Here is a 12,918-nt window from a genome sequence, read left to right on the forward strand (position 1 = left end):
CGGATCGACATCAAATGTGGAGGAGAGAGTCGGTTTTCAGCTTGTACAAAAGAAAGATCTGCAATTTTCTCTGTTCTGGCGGCCTGAGGAGCGACGCCTGAAGGGCCTCTGGCGAATATCTTCATCAGTCTTTTATATTTTATTTAATTCCTTTGAAGTTGTTGCATTTTCTCATGTTAGAACCAGCACAAAGTTTTGTGCAAGTGAAGTGAGGAAAATGATGCATGTTCGATAAGAATGTAAGAAATGTGGCATTCATGTTTAGCCCTCTGTACTCTGATACCCCTCAATAAAACCCATTACAACCTGCAAAAGTCACCAGATTAATGTGTAACTTGTGAGAACAACCAGCATCATGGAGACCAATGAACCCGAGTAGGTTTAAGGAGAAAGTTCTGGTCCAGTTTAAAGCAGGAACACAGACCTGCTGTCACCTTTACAATCCAAAGAGCCATTCTGACCTAAAACCTCATACATAAAACTCAAAAAAAAAAAAAAAAAGACAACTTATATTTTTAGATGAGGATTTACTATTGGAAATGTTTTTTTTTTTTTTTTTTTTTTAAAACACCATGTTCTTTTAACTTTTAGAATTTTAAATATAAATGTTTGCAAACAAAACTAGATTTTCTTCAATGGGATATTGATATTTGTGCAAAAATATGTAAAAAAAACCTAAAACAAACAAACAAAAAAAAACTTTACAACTTAATAAGATAAAGAAAACTGAGTTTCCACAATTGATTTAAAATTATGAATTAATATTAATTAATATTTGCTGGTTGTTTTAGTACAATTATAACATGAAAAATCTGCATTTGTTTTTATATCTAGATTTATAAACCTTAGCTTGGTCTCTATCGTTTTTAGCCAGTTATTTAGAGCCTTTGAGGAAGGTGCAAAGAGACCCCTGATCTAGACTGACGGGCTGGGCAAGAGGTCCATGGTAGCTCTGGAGAAGCTGCAGAGATCCACTAGCCTCGTGAGACCATCCTGATCTCGCGAGCTTTCAAGGTTTCACTCGCAGATATGCGGAGCAAATCTATCTGGCGGAGTCAGGTAAGAGATCCACAGCTCAGGTGCAGGATTCTGTGTGCCAGGCACCTATTAACTTCACAAACCTCGCCTTTATAGAAGAGCGACCAGCGGAAAGAAAGCGACAAGAAGTTTGCTGAGGTGAGTTTCACATTTTATGCAAAACCCCAGAAGCTGCGTGATTAGCAGCAGTTTACCTGAGAAGTTATGACCAATTATTTATATGCAAAATGCTATCAAAGTCCCCCTGAACGCACCACTATGAAACACGGTGGTGGAAGCATCATGTTGTGGGATTGTTCTTTAGACGAAACAGAAGCTGGTCAGTTGATGGGAGTCAAATAATTAGAGTGGCTTTTGTTACCCTGAGCTATCTCTGTAGTTATGCTGCTATAGGCTTATTACCTGACTCCGCCAGATAGATTTGCTCCGCATATCCATCTGGAAACCTTCCGTTGAAGTAATTTTGGGAAGGGGCGAAAATACTGGTTAGCTGATTGGCCTATGTTGGTGATAGACGGGCCAAATAAACCAATCAGATTCGTCGTCGCTCGTAACAGTGCGAAGACGAAAACACAACCACAAGCCAAGCTACTCTTGCTGCTGCAGGTAAAGGCTCGTTAGCTCAGCAAAGAAATACTCTGTAATTCCGATAAAACTTGCTCGATAGCCACGCTAACGCTAGTTTCATCGGCTGAAGTCGCCATGTTCTTTAGACTGAACTGTCGCGCTTCCCGTTGCGTCACACCTCAACGCCAACGCTGATTTTTGTTCTCTGTCATTTTTCTCTTCATAGAAGGTACACCTGGTCTGGCGTCAGATCATCCTCTATTACCATCTAACATAGAAAGTACTCCTGGGTCAATGTGAGCTTCTGTGCTTTCTGTGTCTCTGCTCTGTCTTCTCTAAGCCCCAGTGGGTGGAGGCAGATGAGCGTTCACACTGAGCCTGGTTCTGGTTCTGCTGGAGGTTCTCCTCCCTGTTAAAGGGGAGTTTTCCTCTCCACTGTCGCTTCATGCATGCTCAGTATGAGGGATTGCTGCAAAGCCATCAACAATGCAGACGACTGTCCACTGTGGCTCTACGCTCTTTCAGGAGGAGTGAATGCTGCTTGGAGACTGCTAGAGGCTGGAAAGCTTTAAGCCTGAGGAGGTTCACCTTCGTGGAAGATTAGTTTAGGTCCTGAGATCCTGAAGAAGACTTTCACACACTGAGCATTAGGTATTTAGCAAAGAACGGTGAAACATTTTTCTCTTCAGAGGTGCGAAGCTGCTGGAGACAAAGCTGCAAAAAGCATTGAAGTTGTTCAAGGAAAAAGTGTGTGAGGTTTTTTACTAAAGATGGTTTAAAATAAATCTAAAACATAAACCGCAGCCAGTCTGACACTAGCTTTTTAATTTAGTTATTTATAAATATGCAGCCACCCCCCATTAGGCTGGTAATTGCAATATTTACAGCTCACTTCCTGTTTTCATCTTTCCTTTCATACATCAGTTCAGAAGCTGCCACAGTCAACAGCTTTTACCCCCCTCAGGTAAAACGTCGTCTACACGTTCAAACTCAGCTTTGAACTCGTAGACAACGGGAGAAAACCCGTTAATATTCTGTATAAATATGTTCATTTATAACCTTCAGGAAGTTTGTGCCACGGTTTGATGAGGAATTAGTTAAATAAAAACAAAGGAGTCAACATGAAAACAACAAAATACAGACTGTGAGCTGGAGAAAAGCCTCGTTTTAATGTTTTAACACCTTCTCTGTACTTGCTCGGCCCCCCAAGCCTATATTTAAAACAAAACCCTCCACAGAACAATGAAAATCAGGTTACAGGTATGATGTGTGTACACGCGTCATCGTAATCAAAGCTGCGCAGGTAAAACAAAAAGGAGGAAAACTAAAGCATAAGTGTAATCAGAAACCTGTAATATATAATCAGCCGGAGCAGAGAACCAGGCTGCTCGCAGTGTGAACGCCTGAAAGAGCCGCAGCGAGCCGCCAGGAAGCGTTTAGAGGATCCCCCGCTGGATTCCCGCTCTGCTGCAGAACCACTCCACTGCAAAGTGGCGAATCTCGTTTGTTTAGACGCACTCAGGTAACCTGGTTAGTCAGGAAGTGGCTGGATGTGTGCAGCTGTGGTAGTGCAGGCAACAGGTTTCCCTTTTTCCTTCGTTTAGTAAGCTCAGAGAAACCTAGCAGGTTAATTAAAGTGCAGAAAAAACCTCTGAGTGTCTTTACTTATGCACGGCCGCTGACCTGCGACCTCCCGGCAGAACAAGGACCTGTAAAATACAGCTGATGTCGGCGGTGTGTTGAGAACCGGGTCTCTGGGGTGTCAGGGGTTTGCTTGCTGAGCAGCGTGGAAAAAGCACAAAGGAAGAAGAAGGAGAAGAGCTTCAGGACAGCGACATTTCAGAACTGATCTGGGCTGCAGAACAAAACAAAACAAACAAAAAAAAAAACCCAAACATATACAAAAATCCTCAGGATTAAAAGAAAGAATCACTGATTTACATCTAGAGCCGCTGTGGGTCGGACAGGAAGGACGGGATGGACGGGGATCAGAGTCCTGACGCCCGATTGGTCGCTCTGAAGCACAGCTAGTTAGTGATGGACAGCGGTTAACTCTAATCACAGACGCCGCTTTAATCGTAGCAACACAAATATTACATTTATAAAATCAAGACAAAAAAAGAAAAAAGAAAATCCCTTTCTTCCCTCTGGTGTGAGCGACACATAATGCCAGCTCTGTAAAAACTAAAAGAACCGTTCAGAACCAAATAATGCTAATCATCTGAAAACACATATGTGAAAAAAAATATTTATCTACTTAAAGCAAATAAAAATGAACACTCCCCGTTAACTGGCTTAATGAACACGTTTCTAATCATGACTCTGCTGAGCTTGGACGCAGTAATGGACCTCTGAGGAGTTTCATCCCAACAACAAGCAGCAATCTCCTACAGCAGCAGCAATAGCCACAAAAAAAAAAAACAAAAAAAAACACCTGATGGATGCACTAATCCCACACAGGAAGTGACATCAGAGGCTGGACATCCTGATCAAACAGCTGAATGTGGCGAGTTTAATAGGAGATGCATAGATTTATAGATTTATCCAGACTGGAGGAATCCGTCCTGGAAGTTCACGTCCACATATCGGACCTCTCTGAGTGGATCTACGTGACATTTCCACGCGGAGTGGGGGTTCTGAGGAAGCGCTCCACCTGGTGAGACGGGGACACTTGGAGCGTTGTTTTTATGATCCTGTGCTGGCACTGAGGGAAGAAGACACAGAGGCGGCCATTTTTCAGTACCTGAGCTTCTATTTCACAGCCAGACTCACGGATTATTGCTCATTTAGTCTTTTTTTTTTATTTTATTTTTTTTATTAGTGCTGGTGATTCCAGTGTGAAGCAGTGCTGAGTGGATTCCCTTCTTTAAGGAAGGCTGAACCCTTAACAGCTCTGTTAGATCCACAGGAATGAAACTCTTCAGGACTTCCAGACGCTCCCTGGTTCCACCCAGCCTTCTTTCACTTCCTGGTTCAGAGGTCACGAGACGCCTGCTTCCCAGTGGTGAGAATGAAAAGCGAGGAAGGATGCTAAAGCTAGCTGCTGGAGGGAGGAAGGATGCTAAAGCTAGCTGTAGGAGGGAGGAAGGATGCTAAAGCTAGCTGCTGGAGGGAGGAATGATGCTAAAGCTAGCTGCTGGAGGGAGGAAGGATGCTAAAGCTAGCTGCTGGAGGGAGGAAGGATGCTAAAGCTAGCTGTAGGAGGGAGGAAGGATGCTAAAGCTAGCTGTAGGAGGGAGGAAGGATGCTAAAGCTAGCTGTAGGAGGGAGGAAGGATGCTAAAGCTAGCTGTAGTAGGGAGGAAGGATGCTAAAGCTAGCTGTAGGAGGGGCAGAGCCTCTGAACCACCTGACCTGAGATCAGCGGCGGCAGGAGGAGACAGGAGGACGCCTCGCTGACTTCCTGACTTTCCTTCCAGAAACCTCTGAACTCACAGCAGCTGCATGTCAAACAGGAAGCTTCGCTGTCCTTATTACGGCAAACTGCATGATTTCAATGATAAACTAAACTAAGATAGCCCTAAATTAAATTTTCTCTCAGGTCATTATTGGATTTTTTTTTTTAATCCTTTTTAAATCAGACAGAAATCAGACGTAAAAAACAGTTAAATGGTTCTGCCACACAGACGGAGCAGGAAGAAGAAAACCAAAGCTGTACAGCAGTAAGTAAAGCCTGCAGCTGCTGCCATGTTTCCCTTTCGTTCCCACAGAGCTCCACCCATGAGGTAAACTAGGCCCAAATTCCAGCAATTCCCAGGAGGAAGAGTTTTAGGATGTTGTCGACACAGAAAACGGGTCAGCAGCAGCAGCAGCAGCGGCGGTGGATGTGTGACCCGACCAGCGCCGCAAGAAAACGGTGCAATAAAAAGAAAAAAAAAGTAAAAAAATCTGCTTTTTTATGATGACTTCTCCAACTGTGTGAGGAATCTGGACCGTCTGGACTGTTTCTGCTGAGCGGGTTAACTCAAGGCACTGCGTCAGCTCCTCTGCGGCCCGGTTTCCACCGGACAGAACCGGCCAAGGAAATCCTGGAGGCCGGCGTTCTAAGACGGGCTTTCCTGCCACGATCGGCCCAGAAAACCCGCGTTTCAGAGTCGACCCGCTCGCTGCAGCTTAGTTTGGGCTTTTCTAGAAGGCACCGTGTGACGCCGCAGCAGGCAGAGGCTCCGCTTCTACTGCCGGATGAGCTTTTTAATTGATTTGTCATAAGCAACTGCAACTAGATTCAAGCAGAAAAACCTCCATGATATCTACATTTTGTTAATAATAATAAAAAAAAAATATCTACACTGTCCTTTGAGGACAAAATGGACAAAAAGAGAGTAGAAAATAAGCCAGAATCTGTTGGTTTTAGTTGGTAGAAATGAACTAAAGACGGAGCGACTGAAGGGGGGGGGGGGGGGCAGTGCAGCTTAAAGGCTCGTTAGCACCTTTGGTTTGTAGTGATGGACTGACACCTGATCAGGAGGCGTGAGAACCAGGGGGAGCCGCTTAATCCCACCGATGAATTTATGTTTCTGGACATTATTTATCTCAGCAGGAATTCATCATTTAGGTTCAGAGGAAAGAATCCTGAAGAAAACTAAAGAAGAATAAAGAAAATAAATGGTCCTCTTGGATGAGTTCAGTCAGAGAAACCAAACAGGAACATAATTAAGTGACACGCTGACAGAGTCCTCCGGGGGGGGGGGGATCCTCAGTCACTGCTGTCGTCGTCGTCGTCGTCGTCCGACAGCGTGTTGTTGAAGTTTAAGCCCGGCCGGCTCAGGGAATCCGCGTTGGGCCCCAGGCTTCCCGACAGCACGCCGTAGCAGTGCTCGCACACGCGCACCGGCTTGGACGACTGGCTGGGCAGCAGGAACTTCTTCTCCGAGCACGGCCCGCACACCACGTAGCCGCACTTCCTGCAGTGGTGGCGGCGGCTCACCGGCGTGAACTTCACCTTCTTGCAGCGCATGCACACCGTGGCCTCGGAGTCGGGCACCCAGACGGCGGCGTGCTCGCCCGTCGGAGACTTGCCGCTCTTCTGCAGCAGCTCCCTCACGCACTTCCCGATGTGGTTCATCCACTCGGACTTCTCGGTGGCGGTGGCGGCGTAGACGGCGAAGGACTTGGTGGGCGTCTTGATGAGCCAGCCGTTGCGCAGCTCGCCCTCGTCCTGCACCGTGTCGATGGTGACGCTCTCCAGGGGGATGATGTGCTGCTTGTTGTACTTCTTCTTCTGGATGACGATGTTGCCGTAGACCAGGATGTCGTTGAAGAGGAAGAACTGCCGCGCTTTGGGCTTCTTGCGGCAGAGCTTGGTGAGGACGCCCTCGCCGATCAGCACTCGGCCGGGGATGGCCAGCGGCTGGCCCGCGGCTCCAAAGCAGCTCTCCACCAACCCGATGCGCTTGGAGTTGGCCTCGCTGTTAGCAAGCCGGTCCACCATCTTCACCTCGCCTGTCAGAGACGAAAACCAAGAGTGAGAACAGGAAACCAGCCAACAGCTCTCATCATTTACAGCTTTTAAACTTCTTTCCATGTTGATTACTGCTCCAAACAATCAAAACAGGATATTTACGTTTATTCTGCTGTCCTTAGAAAATCCTTTAAGATGATGTTCACAACAAGACAGCAACAGAGAGAGACTGTATTGGCTGCTGCAGCTTCCCGTCTGCGTGATGTGACCCATTTCACTACGGCTCTGGTCTCCCTTACAGACTTTTACAAGTTTTTTAGAGTTTAGAGTTAAAATACTAGTCTTTAAAAGTACAGGATTCAAAGCAAAGTAATAATATCTACAGCTGTTCAATTTGGACCAAAAAATAATATATCAATATTTTTGGTCTGAATGCCGATATATGATATTCATCTCGGTATGTTTTCTTTTTTACAGGCCAATTGTACTGTCTAAATACGTAATAGTAAATAATTAAAGTGGGTTTGCCTCCACATGGAAGGGAAGACAGTTGCAGCAGTGAGATAATCTAATTGTATTACTTGTTTTAGAGTTTGTATAATCATACATAGCATTAAGTACTGGTCAATCAGTTTAATACATAGACTGGCTTGTTGGTTGCACTTTATGTTCAACAAGGACTGATGTCCAAATCAATTAAAAGCTGTTCTATTGAATAATATTCAGATTAATAGAAACATTAAAAGTTCTTGTTTTAAATAGTCCTTGTTTACAAACATCTTTATTTAGAGGCCATTTTTGTTGCTTGTGGTTAACGCAGAGAAAAGTCAAAATTGCAATTTTGGTTGAAATATATCATAGGCAGAACACAATCATTTCTGCACAGAGTTTAGATGCTGCGGGTCTTTTAGCAACTAATCCGCACGGCGAGGAAACAAAATGACTTGTTGTTTGTATATGTTTAAAAAGACATGATAAATTAAACTGGGAAAAAAAAAAAAAAAAAAAAAAAAAAAAAAAAAAAAAAAAAAATCGCATTAAATCGCAATATTAAGAAAGAAAAAAATCGCAATTAGATTATTTTCCAAAATCGTTCCCCTCTAAAATATATATATATATATATATATATATATATATATATATATATATATATATATATATATATATATATATATATATATATATATATATATATATATATAGAAATAAAAGGCTGATATCACTCTAAATGAATGAATAATGATAATTTAACGGTGCTACAGCTTATCTGATCGTTGGTTATTTTAGGAGCAGATCTGCTTTTGCATCTAGTTCCAGAAATAGAGACGACTCACGTCTGCAATCGTTTAGCAACTGCAGATACTTTTGTGAATCTATCTTTATCCACATGTGAAGAAGCAACTGGAGCAACACTTTAGTACATTAGTACCAACCCGTGGTGTTTGCTCTATTAGCATTGTTTTTTTTTTTTTCGTGTCAACATTTTTAGGAGGAAGTGCAAAGCTTGCAGTTAATAAAAAAAAAAAAAAGAAAGTTGTGCACTGCACATAACTTTTTTCTTAATTCTGGTCTCACCCACAGTGGGGAGAAACACCAGTCATATTAAACTTGCACTTCACATGTTTTCTCATGAAGAGTCAATATTAGATGCAGTCAGTTGATCTTGCTTACATAGCTTATTACTTCTTGGAATTATAAGAAGATGACGTTGATTTTACCGTCTTATACTTAGGAGCAAATTACACGGTATGTAACTGGATCTGAATCGGTTTGGTTTGAGTTTATTGAACGTAGTAGAGTAAAAGAAAAACATGAAGAAAAAACTACAAATAAAAAAAAAAAAACAAGCAAAAGAATAATAGTAAAGTATAAGAATACATGTTCAAAGGAGTCTGAATCTGAAATATAATTAAATTACTGTATTTTTTCTGACCATAAGGCACACTAAATATTCTTCCCAACTGTGTAATATCACTTCTTGACGTACAGCTCAGGGGTCCTCAGGTAGTGACACAGTGTAACGTAATGCTCCTAATATCCATTGACAAGAGCGGCTTTATTGCTAACTAAAGTCGTACTTACACATTTTAACAGATTTTTGAGCACTTTGTACCACATAAAATCTGTCAGTTAGCACAACGGTGATTATATATAAGACACACCATCAATTTTTGAGAAAATGTACGGATTTTAAGTGCGCCTTATAGTCCAAAACATACGGTATAAAGAAATTAAGTTGATTAATTTGAACTCCATTTGGACTGAATTGGATTCTTCATTACTATGAATCTAACCTTTTTGTAACAATTTGATATTTTAGAAATGCTTACGAGCTAGCAGCCAGACTGCCAAATTCAACTTCTTGTTATTGCTGAGATATCTCACAAAATATATAGAAATACGGCCTGTAAAAATATATATTTCTACAGGCCGTATTAGGTATTTTAAAGGGGCCTATATAATAAGGTTCCCTCTCGAATGTTCAGTTAAAGAAGGTGTTAGGAGAAAAATCCATGAAGAAACAAGACAGACTGGCAAAGGATTGTATTTTCTGCCATGAGCGAAGGAAACAGAACAATCGGTGCCTTCTTCCTTAATAATGCACAATGGTGGAGGTCAATGGTCAGGCGCAATAGTGATGAAAGGGCGATGGCTCTATCTCTCTCTTTCACTGGCATGTGTGAAGGGTTGTGTGCAGAATGATGATATACAATGATTTCTGCGAAAAACACATGTACGGTAGACAAAACCTGCAGTAAAATTCCTTCTGGATTTAAGTTTAAATGTTTACAACTCATAATTTTTACTATGCATGATGGCCTTATGGTTCATGCCTTTTATTTCCACGATGCTCTACTCAGTCTGAACAGAAAGTATTACTGAATGGCAGCAAGTATTTTCAACTCTCAACAGAACAAACAGAAATTAAAGTGCAACATAAAGTCAAGAAGTGTAGAAATGCGCTGCAGAGCGGCGCGTTTAGGTCCGACAGAGCTCGATGTGTTCCTCAGTAGCTGGAGGCTCAAGCAGGAAAACCCAGAAATGGAGGAAGTGGGAATAATGGATTTAGTGCAGATAAAAAACACACAGAAAAGTTTACTCAGATGAAACACTTCCTAAGTCTCAGTCGGCTTCAAAATGACAATATTTACTGACATATGTGCTGCAGACTTCAAAGGTTAATTCCAACTTAATAGGGTTTAATGCTTAATTAACTGTGCTTAATTTAATCAACCGATCAGAGATGGGGTCATTTCTAAAGGTAATTGGTCTGAAAAACAAATGTGTTAAAACACGCAGAGGTACTTAGAAGAAGAAGCGCACACACTCCAAGTAGAGATGAATTAAAATGGTTGTTGACTGGTCGACTAATTGGGCCGAAAAACAAAAAAACAAACAAAAAAAACCAGCAAGATACACGTGAAAAATGTAAAAAAGCACCACTTTTTTCTTCCAATTCAGCTGTGTGAGACATGGGTTTGATTTGCAGCTGCAAGGCACGGCAGAAATCTACAGGAGCAAGTTAGAAACCAGTGAGGTTCAGCACAGCATTGTTATTAATCAACGGCAGCTGACTATTGCTAATAACGCAGCGGTGCAGCTTCAGCTGCTTATGTTCCACCTCTACAGGTTACTAAGTGGAAACAGCGACGGCTTAAGATATTCAGCACAAATGCTGTGGAAACAGAGCTACCAGGGCTGGGTGATAATCTGATTTGATCTATTAATTTAAATTTAAATGTTTAACATTTTTTGAAACATCTGGATTTTTGTTTTGCACAACAATGCACCCATTGGGCTTCCATAGAGAGAACAGCAGCAACACTGAATATATGTTTAGGAAAGTAAATTGTTAAAATATGGTAAAGAAGAAACTTTAACCATAAAAAGCACTTTAATTTACTTTTTTTTTAAATTGCTCCTTGTGTAAAACCAGCAGCAGCAAACATTTAGTTCTATTTTCATTGTTTTATCGGCAGGGCGGCCATCTTGCTTTACAAGCATGTTTCAAAGCTTGGATTTAGTTGCACTTTGAATTCAGGTCAACTCCTAGACAAAATGCTTAACATGAAAGCAAGTTTTTAAAATAATTTCTTTTTTCTTAAATTGAAAAGGAGGGGAAAAGTCGATTAAATGGATTTGGTGATGTAAAATCAGAGATTTTATTTTGAAGCCACATCGCTGAGCCCTAATAGCCACTGTAAGACGTTACCCTGACGCTCCTATTCTTAGACAAGACTGTCACACATTATTAGTAAGGATAATCAACTTGGTGTCCTGAAGCTAAAGGAAGTCTAGACCACAACTCAAACTATGACAAACAGGTATTTTCCCATCATTTAGATCTATACAACCACTGCTGTTACATTTCTGTGTCCTTTATATACATTTATATAACCTGCTAGCTTTTTAATGAAACCACTGACTTTTTATTTTTAATTTGCACTCTTTTGTCAAAAGGTGTGTTGACCGCACCTGAATCAGCAACTAAACAACAAGAACAACACAAAGTGAGGTGCTGGTGTGACCGTATTCTTTCCCTTCCTGCCCTTTAAAAAAAACCCACAGAAGTAGAAACTATGCTAATTAGGCAGCAAATGCCAGAGCGGCTCAGGCCGACTCCACAGTGATCTGCACACTAATAACCCAAAGTGAGCAAGTCAACCGCCTTAAACGCCTTGGAGAGAAAAGAGGGGGTGCCGACACATCCACCCTGATAGCAAGGGCTCGCTGCCCAGGAAGGGGGGGGGGGGGGGGGGCACAAAGAGCACCAGGCTCCAGGGAGTAAGAGTGGCATAAATACAGAGTAGAGCCTCCCAAGCCAGTAATCAAACCAGGACCAGGGAGAATTAAAGAGACTGACAGAAAATTGCACATTAGAAACTTTTAGCTTTTTGTACCAAAAGGCGACGACAACAACGATGAAAAACAAGATTTATTATAAAAACATCCACAAGAAACTGGAGGAAATTTCAACCTGAAATCTCAGGGATTGGACAAATGTGTATAATCGGATGTAAATTTAAACACCGACTCTACCTTTTGATTTAATTATACTTTCAATTTTATAAAATTGTTTTTTTCTTTTTAAAAACATAATTCACATTTTGTAAAATGTGTTTGACAGTGAGAGGACTGAAGAAATGAATGCTTGGACACTGCTAGCATTATTGAAATGTTTTTTTTTTGACGGCGCTCCCACATTAACACAAAGCATCGCTGCCCCTAAAACATCATCCTTCCAAAGGAAAGATAATATAATAAAATAAATCTTTCTGGCTGCGCCTGCACAGCGGCTGGTAACGAGGAACGCAACGTAGGGCTGGCAATATATGGAGATTTTAAATGTATTGAGATTTTTAAAACTGTATTGTTTATATCGAGATGGTCTATATTCCATTATAATTACACTTTTATGTATTCAATTAGGTTATTTTTCAGCTGTTTCTCATCTTTATCTAGAGCTGTTTGTTAAAAAATTTGCCTGTGAGACATTTGGGACAAAGCTTTGCTTCAGAGATGCCTTTCTATAATGACTTTATGAAAAGAAAAACATATATAGATAAATATGGTATATCAGCATTCGCCCTAAAAATATCAATATATTATTTTGGGTCCATATCGCCCAGCCTGACTATATAGCGTCTGTCGTAAAGTGCTAGCTTGTGACGGTTTAAAGCCTAACAAGCCAAGACGCCACATGTAGGAGCCATTTTTCCTTTCCTGTGTTTATCGCCACTAGGGGGTGTATTTAATTTTGAGTTCTGAGTTTCTGAGGGGTGATGGGGTTATTTAAGGTCAACCATGATTGTGTTCAGGTGTTAATGGGAAGAGGCAACAGTTTTCTACTGTGCTTGGTTTAGATTGGAGGGAAATGTTGTGGATCTAAATGGAAATATTGAGAATATGGAC

At 41.4% G+C, this 12,918-nt stretch overlaps 1 protein-coding gene across 1 annotated transcript in view; it reads right to left on the bottom strand.

Moving 5' to 3' along the window:
* Positions 1-2,752: 2,752 nt before the first annotated feature.
* plekhf2 (pleckstrin homology domain containing, family F (with FYVE domain) member 2) overlaps positions 2,753-12,918 on the bottom strand; it is a 34,828-nt gene continuing 24,662 nt past the window's right edge. The window contains exon 2 of the mRNA XM_012856050.3: positions 2,753-7,046. Within this exon, the coding sequence (XP_012711504.1) occupies positions 6,301-7,035 (735 nt within the window). The 5' untranslated portion in view covers positions 7,036-7,046 and the 3' untranslated portion in view covers positions 2,753-6,300. The remainder of the gene's footprint in view (positions 7,047-12,918) is intronic.

Source organism: Fundulus heteroclitus, chromosome 3 (assembly GCF_011125445.2).
Source record: "Fundulus heteroclitus isolate FHET01 chromosome 3, MU-UCD_Fhet_4.1, whole genome shotgun sequence".
NCBI lineage: Eukaryota > Metazoa > Chordata > Actinopteri > Cyprinodontiformes > Fundulidae > Fundulus > Fundulus heteroclitus.